The 24,480-nt window shown below is 41.5% G+C and overlaps 2 protein-coding genes across 3 annotated transcripts in view; one reads left to right on the forward strand and one right to left on the reverse strand.

Moving 5' to 3' along the window:
- BORA (BORA aurora kinase A activator) overlaps window positions 1–3,381 on the reverse strand; it is a 38,341-nt gene extending 34,960 nt beyond the window's left edge. For both annotated transcript variants that reach the window (XM_060191409.1, XM_060191408.1), the window contains exons 1-2: window positions 3,005–3,381; window positions 1,254–1,421 (exon numbers count right to left, since the gene is read on the reverse strand). In XM_060191409.1, the coding sequence (XP_060047392.1) occupies window positions 1,254–1,406 (153 nt within the window). In that variant the 5' untranslated portion in view covers window positions 1,407–1,421; window positions 3,005–3,381. The remainder of the gene's footprint in view (window positions 1–1,253; window positions 1,422–3,004) is intronic.
- MZT1 (mitotic spindle organizing protein 1) lies at window positions 3,311–23,481 on the forward strand. Its single transcript, XM_007526709.3, has 3 exons — window positions 3,311–3,506; window positions 14,996–15,141; window positions 22,374–23,481. Exons 1-3 carry the CDS (start codon window positions 3,422–3,424, stop codon window positions 22,395–22,397), a joined length of 255 nt encoding a protein of 84 aa, XP_007526771.1. The 5' UTR covers window positions 3,311–3,421; the 3' UTR covers window positions 22,398–23,481.
- Window positions 23,482–24,480: the final 999 nt, after the last annotated feature.

A 24,480-nucleotide genomic window follows, 5' to 3' on the forward strand; every position in this document is an offset into this window, starting at 1 on the left:
GTTACGTTTATTTTTTTATGACTAAAGAGGTTGGCTGCTACTTATAAAACTAAAAATGACTTTAATAAAAGCCCAAAGAAATATTAGTAGTAGTTCGGGGCTAGAGAGATAACTCACTGGGTAGGGCATGTGGTTTGCCATTGTGTAGCCCAGCTTTGAGCCCCAGAGCCACATAGGAGTGGCCAAAGCACCCAGGAAAACCATGAGGAAAGAAAGAAAAAGTTGGCCCTGTAGCACTGAAATCATGCATATTTGAGGGCTCTGCTGCTGGGGGTTGGTGGTGTTGGGGTAGTGGGGAGAGCATTAGTATTTCATGACATAACAATTTTTTTTTTTGCCACCAGGGTTATTGCTGGGACTCAGCGCCTACAATATGAATCCACTGCTCCTGGAGGCTATTTTTACCCCTCTTTGTTGCCCCTGTTGTTTTATCATTGTTGTGGTCATTACTGTTGTTGTTATTGATGTCGTAGTTGGATAGGACAGATAGAAATGGAGAAAGGAGGGGAAGACAGAGGGGGGGAGAGAAAGACACCTGCAGATCAGCTTCACAGCCTGTGAAGCAACCCCCCCCTGCAGGTGGGCGGGGGTGGGGTGGGGTGGGGTGGGATGGGTGGGGTGGGATTGAACCAGGATTCTTGTGCCAGTCCTTGTGCTTTGAGCCATGTGTGCTTAACCCACTGCGCTTCCACCCTACTCCCAACATATCAAAATATACGATTCTATTCAGTCACATTTGTTTTCAGTCTGTGACTGTTTTTCAAGACAAGTCAAAAGTGAGCTGTTATAGCAGCCAAAAGAATAACCACAAAGCCTAAAATATTAACGATATGAACCTCGACAGTTTCCTGACTCATGTACTAGAATATAAATTACTTGAGCTTTCATCTAATGACCCTGACTTTTTCATGATAAAATAACAGGTCTACCACTGTACTGACACACAGCAATATTTCACTAATATTTGCTAAGAATTAGACGACATAATCTATTTTTCATAGTATTACTAGATATATCATTAGCCAGAATATTAAGGGATATTCAAATTACAGGAAACTAGCATGTTATCTATTGAATAAAAAAAAATGCCCTCTAATAATTTATTTCTAGCTCTATAACAGTATTATAACCACCAGGTTTTCGGGAATATTGAAATTAAGATAGATGAAGGGATATACATATTCCATGATGTTTCCCCTTTAACTTATAAAATTCATGTTTAAAATTACTTGTAAACAATAAGAGTAACTTACTGGAAGTTTCGTTGATTTAAAAATGGAAGGACTAGAGAGCGTTTGTTCATGGAGATTACAATAGTCACCAGGACTTTCAAAGGGATTTAGAACAGGGATTCTTCCTGGAGTTTCTGGTGTTATTTGCATTTTTGATTCTCTGACATCTCCCATAGCACAGAAAGGAGACTAAAAAAAAAAAAAATCAAAAGTATTAAAAGTACAAAGTGTCACAGACATTCATTTAAATAATTAAGATGTATTAAACAGGGTAGGGATAGATAGCATAGTAGTTATGCAAAGAGACTCTTCAAAGTCCCAGGCTCAATTCTCCTGCACCACCATCAACCATAGCTGAGCAGTGCCCTGGTAAATAAATAAAAATGAAATTATTAAAAAATAAATGAACATTAAAAAAATATTTTTAAAAATGTATTAAACGTGGGAAGAAACTACAATCATATACAAGAATTGTCGTGTATATCATTATTTCCCCTAGCCAGGTGAAATTGCCAAAACTCAGCTTTGAGACCCCAGTCCCCAGCTGCAGGGGGTAGGAGGGAGCTTTGCAAGCACTGAAGCAGTGTTGCAGGTGTTTCTGTCTCTCCAAATCACCCCCCTCCTTCTCGATTTCTGGCTGTCTTTATCCAATAAGTACATAAAGATAATTTTTAAAGGGGGAGAAACCATTGCATTCAACATGCAGCCCTGGAGATGGCAAAGCAGTAGAGTTCTGGACTTGCAAGTACTGAGCTCAGTTCCAGGCACTGCACATGCCAGAGTGCTGCTATAGCCTCACTCTTCTGTTATGAGAAAGAAAAACAGTGGACACATCAAGGTTCTTCCCAGTGCAGTAAAAATCGGTGACTGGACAAACATGGCAGTGCAGGCCCCTTCACAGATGAACTATCTTCTCGGTCCTAAAATAAAAATTAAAAAAAATAAATCTATTCAACAAGTTATGTTTCATAAAAATAATTAACTCAAAACTTTTCTTGGGTATATATTTTCTCAAGTGACTGGTGAAAAAAAACCCCTGAATGCTTAAGGCATTAGTGTTACCACCTCAAGGACAGAAGAATTAAGAAGCTCAGCGAAATGGCCCATAAGCTGCAGTCAATCATCAGCGAATTCAGGTCCATGTTATAGGCAATTAACTACTACAACAAGCACAAAATACTTTTCAACTAAAGAATTTGTGCCAATATTATTTAAATTCACCATATCAAACCTCTATAAATACAACATTCTCCAGTTGACCCAGTCTTCTTCTAGCGTTTGCTAGAAGCAACCTATCAAACTACAGTTACTAAACAACTGCATACAGCAGGCAAGCAACGAAAAACAGGAAGCCTTTTCTTTCCTGTACATCAGTCCTCCTCTAGTTAAGTGCAACCGATTAAGGCTTGGAAATTAACTGCCTTTAGTTGCCAAGCCTCAACTATCGAATCCCCTTTCCGCTAAACTCCCCCACAACAGGAGGCAAGACTCTAATACTTCCAGACAAAGGATACTAGAGAGACCCATTCCTTGGAGAGCCCAAGTGCAGCTGGCTTCTTGAGATGAAGAGCAGAAGAGGACACAACCAGCGCCCCTGTCACCACCAACTCTCAGCGATCACTTTCTCGGCACCCCGCTCTTGAGCACCTACTCCCTCGTTGCTCCCTTTTCACTCAGGAGCAAGCGGGCAGACCCGTCCAGAGCCGGGGAGGAGGGGAATTAACTCTCCAACTCGAAACAGCAGGAAAGGCGGTGAAGTACAAAGCACATACCTAGTGTGTGCAAAAAAGGGAGCCCCCCCAACTGAGAAGACGCCAGGGTGCTCCCCGGGGTTCAGCTCCGCAGCTCTCAAAGGCACAGACTCTTTAACTTCCCCGCTTCCTCGCTGTCTTACGCCAACCAAGGCTCGGGGTTTGTGGACGACTGGCCAATCACGTCGCACCGCTGTCCGCGAACCAGCCAATCGCCTCGAGGTCGCGTAGTAAATTCGAATGGCAACTCCTCGCAGCTCATTCCGCGCAGCGCAACGAGGCTCCAAATTCAAACCAACGCAGCCTCACGCCGGCGACCAGCGCGAGGGGCGGGGCCTTGCCGGCGTGAGCGGGGGACGCGCGGTGTGATTGCCCCGGGGAAAGGAAGGCGCTCCAGTTCCGGGTCAGACCCTTCTCCCGCCGGCTGCGGCCTCCACCATGGCAAGTAGCAGCGGCCCCGGGGCAGGGGCAGGGGCGGCGGCTGCGGCGGCGAACCTGAACGCGGTGAGGGAGACCATGGACGGTGAGTACCCGTGTCGACCCCTTTACCTTGTTTTTGTTGCCGAGGTGGAGCCCCCCAGAACTTTAGGTCCACTTCCGGCCCCCGGCGGCATCTTCGAAGATGTTTCCAAGGGGCCGGCCGTGGCCGCAGGGTTGGCGGCCCCATCTTTTGGAGAGCGGTCTCTCCGCATCTGCGTAGTTTGTCGCTGGCGCGACGTTGCGGCTCTCACGTCAGCCCCGCGCGCGCCGGTTCTCCGCCGCCGCCACCCCCCCCCCCCCGCGCGCTGGGTCTCCGCCGCCCCCCCCCCGCGCCGGGTCTTAGGCTGCCCGCCCCCCCCCCCCCGCGCGCTGGTTCTCCGCCGCCCCCCTCCCCCCCCCGCGCGCTGGGTCTCCGCCGCCGCCTCCCCGCGCGCTGGTTCTCCGCCGCCCCCCCACCCCCCGCGCCGGGTCTTAGGCTGCCCGCCCCCCGCGCGCGCCGGTTCTCCGCCGCCCCCCCCCCCCCGCGCGCTGGGTCTCCGCCGTCCCCCCTCCCCCACGCCGGGTCTTAGGCTGCCCGCCCCCCGCGCGCGCTGCACCGGCGAGCGGCGCCCTCCTGTCCTCCAGAATTCATTGTTTCGAGGCGCGACCTTCCTTCCCGCACCTGCTCTGCAGGCCCCACCCCACTGCATCCCTCTTCGCGGGAACCGTCAACTCTGTACCCCTTGGCGACAGTGACTTGTAATGTCACCGCTGTGTCTTTCTGTCCTTTGCCCTTGAGTATGAAGCCAAACGAAAAAGTCAGTCCAGCTCCCTGGTGCAATGAGAAAGCCAAACAGACGCTCACACCTTTTTTTTTTTTTTATAGCAGCGTCCGCATTACTATAGAAGCAGAAGAACTGAGAAATGTTAGGCATTACAAACTTGTATTTACTGGCGACTGTTAAATATTAACTGCCCAATAAAGGGGGAAGACGTGTTTTTTTTTTTTTTTTTAAAAGAAGCAATGCCCAAATTTACTTCTCCCTTTGTTTCATAGATGATTTATAAAGATAAGACGAGAGGTGGGATTCAAGATAAATTGAATGGGCCTCGCACCAATTCATTGGGTCTTCTGCCTCTGGATTTTGGAATTTTATTTACTTTCATACATATGTGTGTGTGTACATATATTTATTTATAGGGAGAGAAAGATACAAGAGCATCACTGGTTACATGAGATGCCACCCAACGGAACTTCATACTTGAGAGTGGAACCACTTTACCCACTGCTACCTTCAGGACTGCTGGAGGAGTGTTCGTTGCTTTTTGTCTTGAAAGTGAAAGAGAGTGAATGAGTGAGTGAGTGAGTGAGTGTGTGTGTGTGTGTGTGTGTGTGTGTGTGGAGAGGTTTTCTTTTTTCTTTTTGCCTCCAGGGTTACTGCCTGGGCTTGGTGCACCACAAATCCACCGCTCCTGGAGGCTATTTTTTCCCTTTTGTTACCCTGGTGGTTTTATCATTGTTGTGGTTATTATCGCTGTTTTATTGATGTCGTCATTGTTGGATAGGACAGAGAGAAATGGAGAGAGGAGGAAAAGACAGAAAGAGGGAGAGAAAGACACCTGCAGACCTGCTTCACCGCTTGTGAAGTGACGACCCCTGCAGGTGGGGAGCCGGAGGCTCGAACCCGGATGCTTACACCGGTCCTTGCACTTTGCGCCACGTGCGCTTAAAGAGGTTTTCTTTTTCTTTTTTTTTATATTTTTTAATTTTATTTATTTATTCCCTTTTGTTGCCCTTGTTGTCTTATTGTTGTAGTTATTATTGTTGTTGTTGTCGTTGTTGGATAGGACAGAGAGAAACGGAGAGAGGAGGGGAAGACAGAGAGGAGGAGAGAAAAATAGACACCTGCAGACCTGCTTCACCGCCTGTGAAGCGACTCAGCTGCAGGTGGGGAGCCGGGGTTCGAACCGGGATCCTTATGCCGGTCCTTGTGCTTTGCGCCACCTGCGCTTAACCCGCTGCGCTACAGCCCGACTCCCAGAGGTTTTCTTTTTTATAAATTTAATTGTCTATTTATTTATTGGATAGAGATAGCCAGAAATTGAGAAGGAAGGATGTGATAGTGAGAGAGATATCCTGCAACACTGCTTCACCACTCAAAGCTTTTTCCCCTGCAGGTGGGGACCAGGGGCTCTTTGCCTGTTGTAACATGTGCACTCAACCAGCTGTGCCTCCACTCAGCCCCAGAATCATCCTTTATTTATTTTTACAGTTTCAGTTTCAAATATATTCTCAACCATTATAGTCCAATTTCCCTTATCTGTTCTTATTTTATTAGTGACTTAATACTGAGCTACAAAATTATTATATAACGGATATAATTCCACATCGTTCCCACCAACAGAGTTCTAGATCCCCATTTTGGAGGGGTTTTCTTAATCTTTTTTTATCCTGAAGGCAGAGAACTTGCTGGAACAAAAGCTAATGTGTGAGCCTTTGTTGCTCTTTCTTTGTAATTTTTTCAAAACATTTTTTGGAAAGAGTGGTAGAAAATTACTATGTTTTGCCTAACCCCATTTCTCAACTGTGTGTCAGATTACCTGCCTCCTCTAGGACCATGTTACGGAGGGCAGCCTATGGTTTCTAGCACGTATGTTTAAAATATCAGGCAAATAAAACCAGAGACAGGTAACCCAGTAGGATTCCTGCATTGTCGTGCCCCACCACCATCACATAGGATGTGCTACCCCAACAAAGGGAGAAGTTTTAGTGCTGTGGGTTGTCTCCTGAACTGAAGAAAAACACCTGAGGTCCCTGATATCACCAAAAATTAAATACCTGGCAAAGGAGCAAGTCATTCCTCAATTAGAATTGCCCTAGATTTGTCTTGCAGAAGATGTTGTCAGAGAATGTGGAGGCTCTGTCCTCAGACGGCTACTGCTGTAAGACCTATACTTGAAGAGGATGAAGTAATTGGCTTGGTGTTGGGGGTCTCTCCCTGGTGATGATTGTGAATAGTTAAAGGAAGATGGCTATGCATATGTCATAAGCAGGGTTTCATTGATCCAAGATGACTTTTTTAGATAGAGGCAGAGAGTGAAAAGAGACTACAGCACTGAGGTTTCTTCCAACATGGTGGGGGCCGAATCAGACCTGGGCTGCACACATGGCAAAGCAGTACACTATCCAAGTGAGCTATTTTCCCAGTCTTCTCCTCCTTAAATTGGATAAAGACAGAAATTGAGAGGGGAAAGGCAGAGAGAAAGAAAAACATCTGCAGCACTGTTTCACTACTTGGGAAACTTCTGCCCAGCAGGTGGGGGCTGTAGGCTTGAACTCAAGTCCTTGCACACGGTAATGAAAATTAACTTTTTTTTTTTCTTTTAAGCACCATTCCCACCACCAAAAGACTGTGTCCCATCCCATCCGTTCCCACCCCATCCCCGCTGCCCCAGGAAGCCGAAAATTGACATTTATTTTATCTTTGGTACACAAATGAAGACTCATAGTTTATTTAGTTACACCATTGAGAACTTTACTGAGAGAGAACCAGGAAATACTTTATTCCATTGAATGTATACCGTTTATGAGGACCTGTATTCAAGCTTCTGGCCACCATATGGGAGCACCATACAAACAGGTAGCTTCACGATGGTGCTATGGCACCCCCCCCCCCCCCAATCCTCCACCTGGGAGGAGAAAGAGTTTGGCAGAAATGATGGAATTGAACAGGCACGGAGCTCTGGTGGAAAAGAAAAACAGCAGTTGGGTGTTGGGGCTGTGGGAGACAGTCCTCCTTCACCATAGGTCAGGGAGTTGAAATAATTTAGCCAGATTAGTCAGGGGTGTGGGTGTGTGAGAGAGATGAGGTGTGTAATTTTGACCTTGTGCATGCATGGTTTCACTATGTGAGTTTTTTGTTTGTTTGTTTGTTTCAATCCAGAGAAAGGGAGAGAACCACAGCATCAGAACAACTTCCACTACCATAATACCTCCCATGTGATGCCAGGGTTCCAAACTGGATGGTAATGCAGGTGCCCTACTCAGCTATCTCACTGGCCCTGGTAACAAATTCTTCTAGGCCTGTTCCTGGCAGTTCTGGTGGCTTACTAGGAAATAAATAAGCTTCCTGCCTAGCTTAAATCTCTTTCAGCATTTTCTTTGTGAAATGAAAGGATTTTGATGAAGATGCTTAGACATGGACAGAAGCCTGGAGCATTTGTAATTTACCTGTGTAACTTTTTTTTTTTTTTACAGGGAACCTAGTTGATCAGGAACCTAAATTTTTGCTTAAGATCCTCTGTTTTCATTTCTAGTTCTTCAATACCCTCTTTATACTTTCCTCCTTTTTAAAGTAGACCTTTTTTTTAAATTTTTTTAAATTTTATTCTCACTGCCACCTGGGTTATTGCTGGGGCTCATTGTGGCACTACAAATCTACTGCTCCCAGTGGCCTTTTTTTTTTTTTTTCCTTTTCTATTTTATTGGCTAGGGTAGAGAGAAATTGAGAGGAGGAGGGGAGAGAGAGAGACACCTGCAGGGAGAAGGGGTGAGAGAGAAAGACACCTGCAGACCTGTTTTATCACTCATGAAGCATCCCCCCTGCAGGTGGGGAGCAAGGGCTCAAATTCAGGTCCTTGAGCATAGTAATAAACTGGGTACCACTGTCTCCTTAAAGTAGAGTTTTTTTTTTTTTTTTTTTTTTTTGCCTCCAGGGTTATCTGTGGACTCTCAGCCTACAAATTCACTGCTCCTGGTGGCCGTCTTTTTTCTATTGTTGCTGCTTTTGTTGGATAGAACAGAGAGAAATTGCGAGAGAGATAAAGACAGACAGCGGAAGAGAAAGACACCTCTAGACCTGCTTCACCACTTAAGAAATGACACACACACACACACACACACATACACATACACACACACACCCGTAGGTCGGGATCCTTGCACCAGTCCTTATGCTTCACACTATGATGTGCACTATGTGGTCTTAACCTGGTGCACCACTGCCCGGCTCCCAAAGTAGACCTTTTTAATGATCTTTCTCTTCTTTACTACACTGCCTCTGTTGCCTTTCAATTTTTTTTTTTAATAAAAATGAAACACTGACAAAAACATAGGATAAGAGGGGTACAACTCCACACAGATCCCACCATCAGAACTCCGTATCCTCTCCCTTGATAGCTTTCCTATTCTTTAATCCTCTGGGAGTATGAACCCAAGTTCATTGTGGGATGCAGAAGGTGGAAGGTCTGGCTTCTGTAATGCTTCCCTGCTGAACATGGATGTTGACAGGTTGATCCATACTCCCAGCCTGTCTCTCTTTCCCTAGTGGGGCGGGGTTCTGGGGAATTGGAGCTCTAGGACACATTGGTGGGGTTGTCTGTCCAGAGAAGTCTGGTTGGCATCATGCTAGCATCTGGAACCTGGTGGCTAAAAAGAGAGTTAACATAAAGCCAATTAAGTTGTTGACTAATCATGAATCAAAAGGCTTGGAATAGTGCAGATGCAGAGTTGGTGGGGAGGAGTCTGCTGTAGCTAGCTAGTAGGCCTATTTTAGTTATATTACAAAGGGCCTGTGGCTATACTAGTTTTTTTTTTTTTTTTTTTTTCTTTTCCCTGATCCTAAAATCTGATATGCAGGTGGATCCAAGTTATTGTCTGGGAGATGACATCATGGCTGGAAGAAGGACCAGAAAGCTGGATCAGGGAAGAGAGTAGTTCGCAAATATGGGAAAGGTGTATAAATAGTGTTGACTGTAAACCCCATTGATTGATCTGATCTGGGGCCCATATTCAGCTTAGGAACCTATGTGACCTCTGCATCCCTGTAGATCCTCTCATTCTGTGGTCATGAGTAGGAACATTCCAAGCTGCCCCAATATCAGGACCCATCTTCCTCAGGTGTAGCACAGAGCATGTTGTCCATCCTCCCTTCAGAGGATGGAACATTCTCTACCATTGTTGATCCAAGTTGAGGGCAAGGTCCTATGGGGGCCCACAAAGGGATCTGTTTTGTTGTTCCTGATAGAGATGACCAGTAACAATGGAGAGAGAGATTTATTTGAGGTCTAGGCCCATCATGTCTGTTTGGGAATTTCAGGACTCCCTGACTAGGGCCCCAGCTGTTGGGGTGGCCTGATAGTGACCAAAGAGTCATCATTAAAGTATGCCAGTCTCTTGCCCTTTTTCAGCTTTTGCAGTCCTTGCTTTGACAAAGATAGCTTGGGAGTGAGTTAGGGAAGTATAATATATAATAGGAAGTAGGTGAGGAGGGTATCTAAGTCTAAGTAGACACTATTTCATTATGAACTTCATACTGACTCGCTGCAGACTATTGTGTACTTTTGCTTTCAGGTATGTATTTCACCCATATTTATGAATGCATGTGAACATATGTCCTATCTCACGGGACCTGGTCTATATCTAAGTTTTGAGACTTTGTTGGGAAGTGAACCACCTGGAATGGAATTAGAATCTTATGAAAGGAAAGGTCTCACCCAAGTGATGAGGGTGAAGGGTTGACATTCCACGCCTGAGGTCTCTGGACACAGTCTGAAGTGAAGCATGCTGAGGTGGTACTCATTGCATTTAGCTTTTTAATTTTTTAAAGTATTTTGTAGGTGAAAGGATTATTTGATTGGAAACAAAGTCTTCTGAAAAACTGCTACAATTCTTTAAGATGACTTCTACAAAGTATAATTTAGTCTATTTGCATTTTAATCTAGATTCTTAGCACTGGGCATTTAGAATTTGGAAGAGTGAGGTCGAATGTATTTATAAAAGCAATGAAAATAAAAAAGAAAGAAAGCATTGCTGACTCAGACTCAAAAATGTATGATGTTTAAGCACTCGCTAAAACATTCCAATCCAAACATTAAACAAAAAAATGATGGGAAATAATATACCAAAATCAACCTAGCCATGTTTAATATATATATATATGAAAGCAAGAAAAGTTTCCATGACTAGAAAGAGGAAAGAGGTTTTTCCCCAAAGAAAAGAGCATATGGGAACCACAGCAGGAGATTGGGAATGAAACTCATGGAAACATACTACCCTGCCTGAGTGAAGCTGAGGGCAGAAATGTGCCATCTGCCATGGTCAGGGATGGAGTGGCATCGTCCATGTGTCTGGTGAGTCTAGAGCCAGCATACTTCCACACGGGCCTGATCCAGAGGGCTGAGGCCAGTGTGAGGCTGCCTGTCTTAAGTATGCATCACCAGTCCAGGAGGTGGAAGAAAAGTCTATGGGGGATGAGTTTCAGCCAGAAATCATATGGCCCCAAGATAGATGAAAAAATGTAAATAAACTACTAAATGAAAATATAGACAGTGGTAGCAGTAACCACCCTATTTATTGAATTCTATCATATGGGAAGCACTCACAGAGGTGGGAATGAAGTGGAGGTATAGACACCCTGAGTTGAACAGAAGGACCTTTTGGGTCCAGGGAGACCCAGAAAAAAATTGGAGGACCGAGGGTTTGAATGGAAAGCACAGAAGGGATTCTGAAGATCTGTGGATGGAACCAGGCCCATTAAGATTTAACAGAACACTAGTCAATGCAAGTGTGTGAAAGAAACACCCAAGAAGTTGGGGAAAGCCACTCAAGTGAACTTCATGTACCCACTGGATTAAATAGTGCCAGCGTGTCCATATAAAACACCAGGAAACCTTCATAATTCATAAGCATTGAGTACTTAGGCAACCTTTCCCAAAGGGGTCAAATTTTTGTTTACAGGTAACTATCTCAAATAAACTCGAGTATTTCTAGAAATACAGAAATAATCCAGCACCCAACAGGGCAAATTTCAGTATCTGACATCCCATTTAAAAACAAATTAGTTGTACAAAGCAGAAAAATACAGCCATTGAAGAGAAATTTTCAGTTAATTGAAACAGACCCAAAATAGAAGTGGATGAGGATGTTAAAACTATATTCCACAAAGAGTTAGAGGCATGAAAGTCTTATTTTTGGTAGGCACGTGCGCTGCCATGGGGCTGGTTTGTCCTCCCACAACCTTGAAAGTCTTATTTTCTAAAAGACTTTATTGAACTTTTAGAGATAGAAGTGTCTGATAGGAGCATACTATAAAAGTTTTCAGGTGCCCAGATTAAGTGTTGGATCCTCAAGCATGAAGTCCTCAATTCAATCTCCAGCGTCACATGTCCCAGAGAGAGTCTCTGCTTCTCTTCCTTATAAACAAGTCTTTTTTTTTTTTCTTCTTTTTCTTTTTTATTTTAAGGAACTGACTTAGATGATTATGGGACCTGAGAAGTTTGAAATCAATATGTTAGCTGTCAGACTGGAAATTCATGTAAGAATTAATGTTGTAGGACCTGGGAGACAGCTAAGTGACAGAGCACAGAATTGGGAAGCCTCATGTTTGATCACTCTACACTGCATATGCCAAAGGTGTTTAGTTTAGTAGCTTGATGTCTGTCTCTCTTTGGAAAACATAACACATAAATACATTTTTTTTTTCTTTTTAAAGAATGATGGGGTAGTCTTGAATGCTAACTCTTCAGAGCAGAACAGCAGCTAAGAATTCAAACAAGGATTCTTTGTGAGAGTTAGGGTAGAAAATTGCTGCTGCTGCTTCTTTTTTTTCTTCCAGTTCTATTATCACTTTATCAAAGAAATGTTGATTTACAGGATTTTTCTCATCATAAGGGTATTATATCCACATTTCCCCAAGATAGGTACTAGTAAATTTTATCCTCAACCAAACTGGTAAGCAGGTCTTAAGAGATGATAACAAAAGGTTACAGTGAGTAACATGTTGGAAACTTTTATAAAGTTTGAGGTTCTGAGTTCAATTTCTAGTTTTGCATGTTTCACAGTAGTGCAACTTAGATACTATCTTCCACCTGAACTTCAGGGATTGAAATATTTAAATTACTGTGCATGGTAGGAGGACAAACTAAAAGTGTTGGAATGCTGGTGAATAATTCTATAATCTTTTTTTTAATATAAGGTCTACTTATGACATATATATTATAAATTTTTATAACAAATAGGCCAGGTCTTGCTTTTGTAGTGAGATTAGTGTCTTAGTGAATCTAATATCTTAGAGTCAACAGTAAATACAGTTGGTAGATGTGTATATTGTGTGTGTGTGTGTTTTTAATCTTTATTGGATAGAGACAGCCAGAAATTTAGAGGGTAGGAAGAGATAGAGAAGGAGCGGAAGAGAGACACCTGCAGCACTGCTTCACCACTTGCAAAGCTTTCCCCCTGCAGGTGGAGACTGGGGGCTCGACCTGGGTCCTTATGCATTGTAACATACACTCAACCAGGTGTGCCACCACTTGGCCCCTAAAAAAGGTTCTTTGTTTTCTGCAAAACATTGACCACCCACCCAGATCTTCCTCTACCAACATGCTCCAGGACCTGAAGCCCCCCTTTCATTCTGTGTCCTTTATGTTGGTGTGCAATACACCAAACCCAGTCCTCTCTTTCTGTTTCTATTTCTAAACTTCTGTCCATGAGTGCGATCACCCCATCTTCATTCTTTTCTTCCTGATTTATCTCACTTAACATGATTCCTTTGAGCTCCATCCAAGATGAGGTGAATAGGGTGAATTTGTCATTCCTGATTATAAGCTGAGTAGTATTCCACTGTGTATATATGCCACAACTTTCTTAGTCACTCATCTGTTGTTGGACATCTAGATTGATCCAGATTTTGGCTATTACAAATTGTGCTGCTATGAAAATAGGCATAGAGAGGGTATGATACTAAGTATAATACCAAGAGAAAATGAGAGAGGAAACTGTGTAACATGTTGACCACTGGCCTTTTTTGCAAACATTTTAATTTTTAAAAATTTTTTATTGGGGATTAATGGTTTACAGTCAACACTAAAATACAGTAGTTTGTACATCTGTATTTTAGTGTTTCACATAGCCATCAACCCCCAGTAGGTCCTCCTCTGCCATCGTGTTCCAGGACCTGAACCTTACTCTCCCCCCTGAGTCTTTAATTGGGTGCAGTACATCAACTCCAGTGCAAGTTCTGTTTTGTGTTTTCCCTCTGTCCTTTTTTTTTTTCTTTCCCCTTTGAGCACTGTTAACTCTGGCTTCTGGTAGTGATAGGGTTGTGTTCTAAACACTCAGAAATGACCACAGTTAAACAAAGTTTAGTGTAACGTATGTTGTGTTTTGTTCTCATAGCACTGCTTAGCTTTGGCTTATGGTAACTTAGCTGGCAATTGCACCTGGAACCTCTCAGGCATAAAAGTCTGTTGTGCTACTGATGGTGCTAGCTCTCTGATCTATGTTTATTTTATGGTGCTATATTGGTAATGCTTGTGTGTCAAAGAAATACTTCTATACTACAATAAAGTACTGTGAAAACTTTTTAAAAGCCCTTTGTTAGTCTCAGCACACATGTCTACTCTGAAATTGTACAATTTTTGAAGTTTCTAAGCATAAAACCTTAAATGTGTCTATTACTGATTGAGCAGTTAAAAGTATCCTAATATGTATAGCTACTTATCACAGTATTTCAATAGGAGAAACATGAGACCCACCAAACTCTAAAATAATGTATGCTTCTTTAAAATAAAACATTATGTGACCTGCTAAATTAGATTCAAAAGAATACCTCCCCCATCCGGGGAACATATTCAAAGTAATTCTGGGAATTGCAAAACTCATAAATTTTACAAAAATTTTTCCAGTGCTAGCGTCTTGTGCATATACAATTCCACCACACCCTGGCTGATTATTCTTTTTAAAATTTCTTTATTGGGGGATTGATAGTTTACAGTAAACAGTAAAATACAATCGTTTGTACATGTGCAACATTTCTCAGTTTTCCACATTTCCATTCAACCCCCACTAGTCTCCAGTGTTCATTGCTGGGGGTCGGTGCCAGCTCTACAGGTCTGCTGCCCATGGTGGCCACTGTTTCCTTCTCCCCCCCCACCTCCCCCGTTTTATTCAGTAGGACAGAGAGAAATTGAGAAGGGAGGGGGAGATATAACAAGGGAAAGGTAGACACACCTGCAGACTTGCTTCATTTGTGAAGCATCCCTGCTGCAGGTGAGGAGTAGGGGTTTCGAATCTGGGTCCTTGCGCATGTGCTATGTGCACTTAACTGAGCATGCCACCACCCACCCCCATTTCTTCTCATTCTTTTTAAGATTTCAGGCAGAGACTAATAGGTAGAGATACCGCAGCACCACTTTACCTTCCATAGAGCTTCCCTCTGGTTCCCGGGTACTCCCGTGGTGTCTCAGTTCAAGCTCAGGGTCTTTGGTGGTAAGGCATGCACCTTACTGGGTAAGCTATCTTCTAAACCTTCCGTCATTGATGCATACATTTTAGATGGATACTCAGTGCATGAATATAAACCAAGTTGTTTTTAGAAAACAATTATGAGAGGAGGTTGTAATTCAAGTTGCTAGAGCTAAGTAAGGGCAAGAGAGTATGTGCCAATTTCCAGATTTTAAGATACTTTGCTGGTCCTTTGGTATTATGCAGCACTATAAAAATTGAAAACAGAAGTATTATGTGCATTTTAAAAAGGTTTTTCTGTCATTTTTCAGTTCTCCTTGAGATTTCAAGACTTTTGAATACTGGGTTAGATATGGAAACTCTGTCCATTTGTGTACGACTTTGTGAACAAGGAATAAACCCAGAAGCTTTATCATCTGTTATTAAAGAACTTCGAAAGGCTACCGAAGCACTTAAGGTTAGATATTCATGTTAGTTTTTTTTGTTATGAGTTCATTTTGCCTAAATTTTGTTTAGAAAATGAATAAGGAGAAAGTTCTGTGAAAGAGACTAATAAGCAAGATTAAACCAGCTTCTACTGCCACCGGATGACAAATCTTGCTGCCTTCATGGACTATTATTTTTTTTCCAGATGTCTCCCAGCTTATTTTAGAATTTTGTGTATTTAATGGGTTAAGTTGTGTTGGCCCCTAAAAAGCTTAAGTCTAGAGCATATGACAATGGTCTTATTTGGAAATACTATATTTGCAAAGGTAAATAAAGATGAGATTTCAATAGAATAGGGACCAATAATTTTCTTTAAATTTTTTATTATTTATTTGTTTATTCCCTTTTGTTGTCCTTGTTTTATTGTTGTAGTTATTATTGATGTCATTGTTGGGTAGGACAGAGAAATGGAGAGGGATGGGGAAGACAGAGGGGGGAAAGAAAGACACGTGCAGACTTGCTTTACCGCCTGTGAAGCAACTCCCTTGCAGGTGGGGAGCCTGGGGCTTAAACTGTGATCCTTATGACGGTCCTTGCGCTTTGTGCCAGCTGCGCTTAACCTGCTGCGCTAACGCCCAACTCCCAGACCAATAATTTTCTAAGATAAGATGCACAGAAGGAGAGCTATGCATGAAGACACAGTCCGCAGAGGGAGCAGTGACCATCTGATGAGAGAGATTGGAGTGCTATCTACAAATCAAAGATGTCCAAGCTTTCAGAATTCAGTGCAGGACTGGGGAGAGCATAATGATTATGCAAACAGCTTTCATGCCTGAAGGCCTGAGTTCCCAGGTTCAGTCCCCAGCGCCAGCCTAAGCTAGAGCTGAGCAGTGCTGTGGTTAAGAAAGAAAGAGAGAATTCAGAACAACATGCCCCTATTGCAACCTTGACATTAGATTTCTAGCATCCAGAACTATGAGAGAATAAATTTCTGTCATTTGAAACCACTCAGTTTGTGGCACTTCATTAAGGAAATCCATGAAATTGTCTATGGCCATCTAACCTCAGAAGGAAATCCATGAAATTGGATATATATATATATTTTACAGTGGGGTGCTGATGTAACACAATTAAAAATTATAAACATGGAACCAACTTTAGAATTAGGAAGTGGGGAGTCGGGCAGTAGTGCAGCGGGTTAAGCGCAGGTGGCGCAAAGCGCAAGGACCGGCTTAAGGATCCCGGTTCAGATGGTGAAGAAGGAATGCAGGTATCTATCTTTCTCTTCCTCTCTCTGTTTTCCCCTCCTTTCTCCATTTCTCTCTGTCCTATCCAACAACGATGACAACAATAAAACAACAAGGGCAACAGAAGGGAATAAAAAATTACAAAATGGAGATTAGAAATTGTTAGGGTTCTTGTTAGAAAAGATTTAGATTTGCATTTAAGCAATTGTTAAAATTAAGGATATTAAAGTTTATTGGGTCAGGACTACGAAAAAAGAAAGGAGGCCATCAGTCTGGCTGGGTTAGATAGCATAATGGTTATGCAAAGAGACTGTCATGACTGAGGCTCCAGAGTTCCAGGCTCAATCCCCCACACCACCATAAGCCAGAGCTGAGCAGTGCTCTGGTAAAAAAACAAAATGTCAATCATCTGATTGTGTGTGTGTGTGTGTGTGTGTGTGTGTGTGTGTGTATCATTGTCAACAGAATGTTGGTGGAAACACCAAGGTGCTTGTAGTGAAGTCTCAAGACAAAAATGATGATATGTTATTGTTCTTAGACAGAAAGACTATCCTTGCTATAAAAGTCACAGAGCATTTGGTAGAATTATGCTCTACTTTTATAGGGAAAATAACACTCATATGTCACAAACTTGAATATTTAACTCAGAAAATTTCCAAGCAAAATAACACAGAATGCAACCTGATTTCCCCTTGCTGCTTTTAGTAAAATGTAAGAGAATTGAGAAAGGAACTTGTAAACAAAAAACATAGTTTTCTGTATGGTTTGCTCAAGCCATAAAGCCAAGAGTGTGTCAGGGCCACCTTTTAATGAAGAGATTAAGTGTCTGACTTGAACGATGAGTGTGACAAAATAAAGGAAACTAACAGACTTCTGGGCCTGTACTGGCAGGAAAGTGATTAAAGAGCTACTAAACTCAGAGCATATGTTATCCTTGAAGAAAAGGAAAGAAAGAATGACTGTAGGACTGACCCAGAGACCAGGGGACTGCTGAGGCCAAATGGACTTTGCTGCCACCAAGGTCCTAGAGGGTGACTTGTGTGCTTTTCTTTATTGCTGGGACTTGGGGCCTACTCACAGACTTATTACCCTGGCAGCCTTTTTTTCCCTTTTTTCTTTTTTCCCCCTTCCCTTTTGAGGAGGAGGAAGAAAAGAGTGAGAGAGAGACAGACAGACAGACACTTGAAGCAGTGCTTCTACTGCTCTGCTCTGCTCTTGAAGCATCCCTCCTACTGGTGGGGACTGGGAACTTGAACCAAGATCCTTATGCATGGTAATGCATGCACTCTTCCTTGGTCTTTTCACTTAATGTGATTTATATGAAACTCATTCAGGTTGTGTGTAATTGTAATGCAGTCCCTTTCACTGCAGTGATCATGTTTCATTGTACAAGTATACAATTTATTCTTCTGTGAACAGACATTAGGTTGCTTTCACTGTGGGATTATTACCCATAAGCTACTGTGAGCATAATTGTTCATATCTCTTGTGTATATGTGCATACCTTTCTGTTGTGTGTATATTTAGAAGTAAAATTGCTGGATCTTCAGTTATGTAGCGTCAGCTTAAATAGATCATGCCCAACATTTTTAAAGTGGCTATGTTAATTGATAATCCCACCAACAGTATTTGAGCTTCCCTCATTCCACATCTTTACCATTACTTAGGCTTTTTTTTATTCACTTCTTTTTTTTTAAATTATATTTATTTTCCCTTTTGTTGCCCTTGTTGTCTTACTTAGGCTTTAAAAATATATGTTTATTTATTGTATAGAGACAGAGAAACACTGAGTGAGAAAGGGGAGATTGGTAGAGAGAAAGACTCCTATATCACTGCTTAATCACTCATGAAGCTTCCCCCTTGCAGGTGGGGACCTGGGGCTTGAACCCAGATCCTTGCACATGGTAACTTGTGCACTCAAGTGGTTGCTTCACCACCTGACCCACTGCTTAGGCTTTGTAGTTTTAATTATTCTGATAGGTGTGCATGTGTGTGTGTTTCCTGTGGTTTAATTTACATTTCTCTGAGTACCAATAAAGCTGAGTGAGTTTTCACCTTTTTTTTTTTTTTTAATCATTCTTTTTTGTGGGGTATCTTTATCTCTTGACTTTTCTGGGTTGTCTGGCTTTTTCAGTGGTAGTCCTTTAAATGTTCTAACACTGCTATTCTGTCTCTCTCTCCCTCTTTGTCTTATACATGAAGTTTTATCTTGTATGACATAAATAAAAATAAGGTGTTTTTTTATTATATCAACAGAGAGAAATATAAGAGACAGACACCTGCAGCCCTGTATCACTGCTCATGAAGTTTGTCCCCCTGCAAGTAGGAACTGGGGGCTCAAACCCTGGTCCTTGCACATTATAACATGTGCAGTCAACTGAGTGCACAACTGCCCAGTCCCTAGTAAGTTTTGTAAAGTGTATTTGATTTTTTTCAACTGGAGACAGAGGTTCAGAGAGAGAGGGACCAGACCTGCCCAACTCTCGTTTATGGTGATGTGGGGGACTAAATTTGGTACTTTGGAGCCTCAGGTATGAAAGTCAGGTTGCATAACCATTATGATCTGTCTTCCCACACCCAGTCAGATTTTTTATTTTTAAAGAAAGAAGCCAGAGCAAATAACCTAATTACAACAGGTGCAAGGGGAAGTAACAGGTGCTTGGCATGACCTTTTTTTTTTTTTTAGGCAAAGTATAACCCAGGGTATTCGAATAGATTGAGAAGTATCTGTTTAACTTGGCTTTGATTCCACCGATAAGTCTATTTCTGGTGGACCATAATGAGATGTAAAAGGGGAAAGCCAAAATTAAGATGAGCAGAATCAGACAGTATTGTGCTTTTGAATGGAAGATAATTCTTATACCCATACAACATTTCTTAAAATGCTTTACATTTTTTCCCCATCCCATCAGGGTTATCACTGGGGTTCAGTGCCTGCACTTAGAATCCACTGTTCCTGGTGGCCATTTTTTTCTTTTTTTTTTTTCTTTTCCCTTTCTATTTAGTTGGACAGAGAGGAATGGAGAGAGGTGGAGATAGAGAAGGAGAAAGAAAAGACAGGGCTAGATAGCATAATGGTTATGCAAAGAGACTCTCAGCCTGAGGCTCCAAAGTTGTTGGTATGCTTCTAATTTTTGCTTCTAAGACCCCTTCTGTTTCATTGGTTTGGTTCCCCCTGCTTGTTCTGTTTACATAACCACTGTTAACTAAGCACCTTCTGCCTCCGGGACATTGGTTTAATCCTCACTGGTTCGTGCTTTTTCCTTCTCCCCGCCCCCTATCCTAGTACTTCCTTTTTCCTGACTCTTCCGCCTCAGGAGAGATAAGTACAAGATTGTGATTAGAGATAGCTTAGATTGCGCTGCATTCCACATGAATAAAGACTGAACTGCGTACCACTCAGCCATGAGTCCCTGGTCGTCTCTGTCTCCCGCCTGTGAAGCTCAGCCCGGCACAGAGTCCCAGGTTCAGTCTCCGGTACTGCCATAAACCAGAGCTGAGCGGTGCTCTGGTTAAAAAACAGAGAGAGAGGAAGAGAGAGACACACTTGCAGCATTGCTTCACCACTGGTGAAGCATCTCCCCTGCAGGTGGGGGAAAGGGAGCTTGAACCCGGCTCCTTGCACATGGTAATAATATGTGTGTTTAATTGGGTGCATCACTGCCCAGCCTCCATTTTAGCCATTTTAAGCTAAACCATTGTGCCAATATTTTGTTAAAATTCACAAGGGAAGAGATTCTGAAAAGCTTTAACAAAGAGGAAATGTTATCTGAACTTTATCTTTAGTTTATGCGTGGGTTTCCAGGCTTGATTCCCAGTCACTCATACTGAAGAACTGAGTGGTGCTCTAGTCACTCTCATGAAAAGTACTGGGTTGTCAGAAGATTCATAACACACTTTTGCATAGAAAAACAGAAAAAAATACATCTTGACTTTCTCTGAAACCCCAATAACAGCCTGGAAGTTGGATAAAATATTGAACTCTCAAGTGTGAGGTCTTGAGTTTGATCCATGTGCTAGCGTGGTCCTCTGATTATCTCTTTTGTCATTCATATTTATTTATTTATTTATTTTATTTTATTTGACCAGAGCATGCTCAGCTCTGGCTTATGCTCGTGCTGGGAACTGAACCAGGTAACTCAGAGCCTCAGGCTTGAAAGTTATTTACATAACCATTATCCCCAATCCAAATAAAATATTTTTAAGTAATTATTTTTAGGATACTTGAGGATTATATATAATGATTATATATAACATAGTTTTTATAAAGATAATGCTTATAATTTTTTAATACTGAAATTATTAATACAAAGGAGACAAAACTAATTTGATATCATCCAAAATGTGTCAGAAGTGGTGTTTGATGACTATCATGCTACTTCAGAAATACAGTAATTATAATTTCATGGATTCAACCTTTTCACTGACTACTTCTCTAGATCAAAGTTTCTTAACTGTTTTCTCTTAACTGCTCTTACTGAATTCAGGTTGGGAGCTGGTCAGTTGAGTGCTTCATTTGTTTAAATCTTTATCTTTTAGAAAATATGTAGCACATAGTTTTTAAAAATTTTTAATATTTTCTTTATTTACTGGATATTAGTCAGAAATCAAGAGGGAGAGAGACAGAGAGACATCTACAGCACTGCTTCACCACTCCCAAAGCTTTCTCCCTGCAGGTGGGGACCGGGGACTCGAACCTGGGTTCTTGTGCATTGTCACGTATTAAGCACTCAACCAGGTCAGCCGTCACTCAGCCCCTATAGCAAAGAATTCATTGATGAATAACTTAATATTTTGGATTTCCTGTAGAATAATCAGGAGACGTATAATGGTTGATAGTGTAAGTGAAACACGATCGCCATTTGTTCATTCTCCTTAGTCCTTATCCCCTCACCTTAAAAACAAGGTGGTCCGGGATGTGGTGCAGTGGATAAAGCATTGGATTCTCAAGCGTGATCAATCCCTGACAGCACATGTACTGTACCAGAGTGATGTCTGGTTCTTTCTCTCTCTCTCCTATCTTTCTCATGATTAAATAAAATCTTTAAAAAAACAAATCATAATGAGAAAGTCTACATTTCTTTTTTTTTCTTTCTTTTTTTTTTTGCCTCCAGGGTTATCACTGGTATTCTGTGCCGGCACTATGAATGCACTGCTTCTGGAGGAGGCTGTTTTTCCCATTTTGTTGCCCTTGTTGTGGTGGTTATTGTTGTTATAGCTGTTGTTGTTGTTGGATAGGACAGAGAGAAATAGAGAGAGGAGGGAAAGACAGAGAAGAGGAGAGAAAGATAGACACTTGCAGACCTGCTTCACCACTTGTGAAGTGACCCCCCTGCAGGTAGGGAGCTGGGGCCTCGAACCAGCATCCTTAAACTGGTCCTTGTACTTTGCGCCATGTGCGCTTAACCCACTGTGTTACCACCCAGCCCCCGAAAGTATACATTAAAACCTTTTTCACTCTACTAAAATATTCATTTTTTAATTTATTCATGAGAAAGATAGGAGGAGAGAAAGAACCAGCCATCACTCTGGTAAATGTGCTGCTGGGGATCGAACTCAGGACCTCATGCTTGAGAGTCTAGTGCCTTAGCCACTGCGCCACCTCCCGGACGACTACTAAAACATTCATAAACAGACTGAAAAAGATGACTTCAGAGCTGGGGTAGATAGCATTATGGTTATGCAAAGAGTCTGAGGCTCCAGAGTCCCAGGTTCAATCCCCTGCTCCACCATAAGCAGTGCTCTATTAAAAAACAAAAACAAAACAAGCACAAAAAACTACTTCATAAGGTCCACCATGTTTATTTTTCAAGTAGCAGTGTAATTTTACATGAACTATGAAGATGATAAAGCAATTTTCTATTGTTAGCCCAATAATAGTTTTAAAAGGTAGTTATGTTATGCTGATCAAAGCAGTTTAGTTATGTTGAGGGAAAGTTGTTTGTTTATGACAGTGCAATATTGACAAGTTTATCTTCATGGTCTTATTATAACAAATCGTATTTTCCTGTTCTAGGCTGCTGAAAATATGACAAGCTGACTTTCTGGAGAAATTCTTGATGAAATCCGTCAAGCTCTGCAAAAGGATTTGAAGATTGCATTGTAGCTAAGAATGCATAATGAAATTACTGCATATAGCAGTAGGAACGTTTTCTTTTGTAAGAGAATTAATAAAACCAAGCCTGTCGAAATCAGTAGAAAATCACTTACAGAGATTACTGTCAAATATTAGGTCACATCTGTTTTTAAGAAACAGTTCTGATGCTTTGACACTGTTGTATTCATACTTAATGCATTTCATATTTATAGCTCATAACTTTTCTAAGCAGTCTTACACATCTGTAAGTATTCTGTAAATACTTAGGTGCTTATTACTTAGGCATAATAAACTATAGTCAAATATAATAGTAGTAATGGAATAGTGAAACCTTGTTGGAATTTCCATTATACAGCTTAGTTTTGAATTACATATGAAAAATAACTGAATTTATGTTTTATGTTTTGTAGGATTAAGAGCCGTCTGAATTTCTAACACCGATAGAAATCTGCTTTGATTTGGTTGTTTCTTAAATTTAAGACTTTCAGCTTCCATTTAAATTAAACTATAAACATTCTTACCATTTTTTGTTCAGACAAAATGAAGTGGCCTTAATAAGGCTTAATAATGTTTAAGTGGAAACTTTCTGTACTTTTTTTTTTTTAATTCTTCTGAACACTGACATTTTTAATGCAGTGGCATAGTGCACTGGAAAGTATACTTAGTAGAACTGAGTGCAAGACTTAACAACTTATAATGTTGTCAGTTCTTTGATAGCAAGTGCTAACACATACTGCATGTCATTGTTTATGAAATGAGTGAACCCTTGTCAACTTCCAAAATTTAGGTCATAAGAATTAATATAGTTGTATTTATTATTTTAAAGACATTTATATATGAAACAATGCAGGAAAATATATTGAGAAGGAGTTATGTTTACAGAGGACATCTTTAATGTTTCTTAAATGTTGACATATATTTTTATTGAAACTTAACGTGATATTTAAGGAGAACAAAGTAATGATATAATTACAATGTTGTAGATACTGTCAATGGCAAAAATAAAAACATTTGTTATCGGCATGTACTTTTGATTTCATTTATGCTTCTGTTGATTCAACTTTTGTTTTCCTGTAAGTAGTCTATACATACTTAGATTCTTCTTAGTTATTTGTGACTAAGACTAGTTAAAAGTAAGCAATATAATTTTATGGTGTAATTAGGTTTCAGGTATAAATTAGGTTTCAGGTATAAAATAGGAAGAGAAACAGCTATAAACATCATCCAGGCTGAAAACTAAATTTGATTTCAAATAAGCCTAAGATTTGTTCTTAACTTTTTTATTAGTGATTTAATAATGATTGACAAGATTGTGGCAGGGGGTTGGGCAGTAGTGCAGCAGGTTAAGCGCACATTGTGCAAAGTGCAAAGACTGTTGTTAGGATCCTGGTTTGAGCCCCTGGCTCCCCACCTGCAGGAGAGTCGCTTCACAGGTGGTGAAGCAGGTCTGCAGGTGTCTATCTTTCTCTCCCCCTCTGTCTTCCCTTCCTCTCTCCATTTTTCTCTGTCCTACCCAACAACAACAGCAACAATAACAGTAACAGCAACAAGGGTAACAAAAATGGGAAAAATGACCTCCAGGAGTAGTGGAATCGTAGTGCAGGCACTGAGCCTTAGCAATAACCAAGGGGGAAAAAGATTGTGGCATAAGAGGGGTACAGTTCCCACCACCAGAGTTCCATATCCCCTCCACTCCACTGGAAGTTTCCCTATTATTTATCCATGTGGGAGTATGGACCAAAGATCTTCTTTATGGGGTGCAGAATGTGGAAGGTCTGGCTTCTGTAATTGCTTTTCCACTGGACATGAGCATTGACAGGTCGATCTATATCCCCATCCTGTTTCTATCTTTGCCTAGTGGGGTAGCATTCTGGAGAGGTGGGGTTCCAGGATGCATTGGTCATTTGTCCAGGGAAGTTAGGTTGGCATTGAGGCTTTATTTTTATTTTATATTTCAAGTCTTTTTTTATTTTCACATGGTAAAAATGAAATTTACCTGCATGTTCTAAATAAAAGTTTCTAGTAA

Source organism: Erinaceus europaeus, chromosome 5, assembly GCF_950295315.1.
Source record: "Erinaceus europaeus chromosome 5, mEriEur2.1, whole genome shotgun sequence".
In the NCBI taxonomy this organism is placed as follows: Eukaryota; Metazoa; Chordata; class Mammalia; order Eulipotyphla; family Erinaceidae; genus Erinaceus; species Erinaceus europaeus.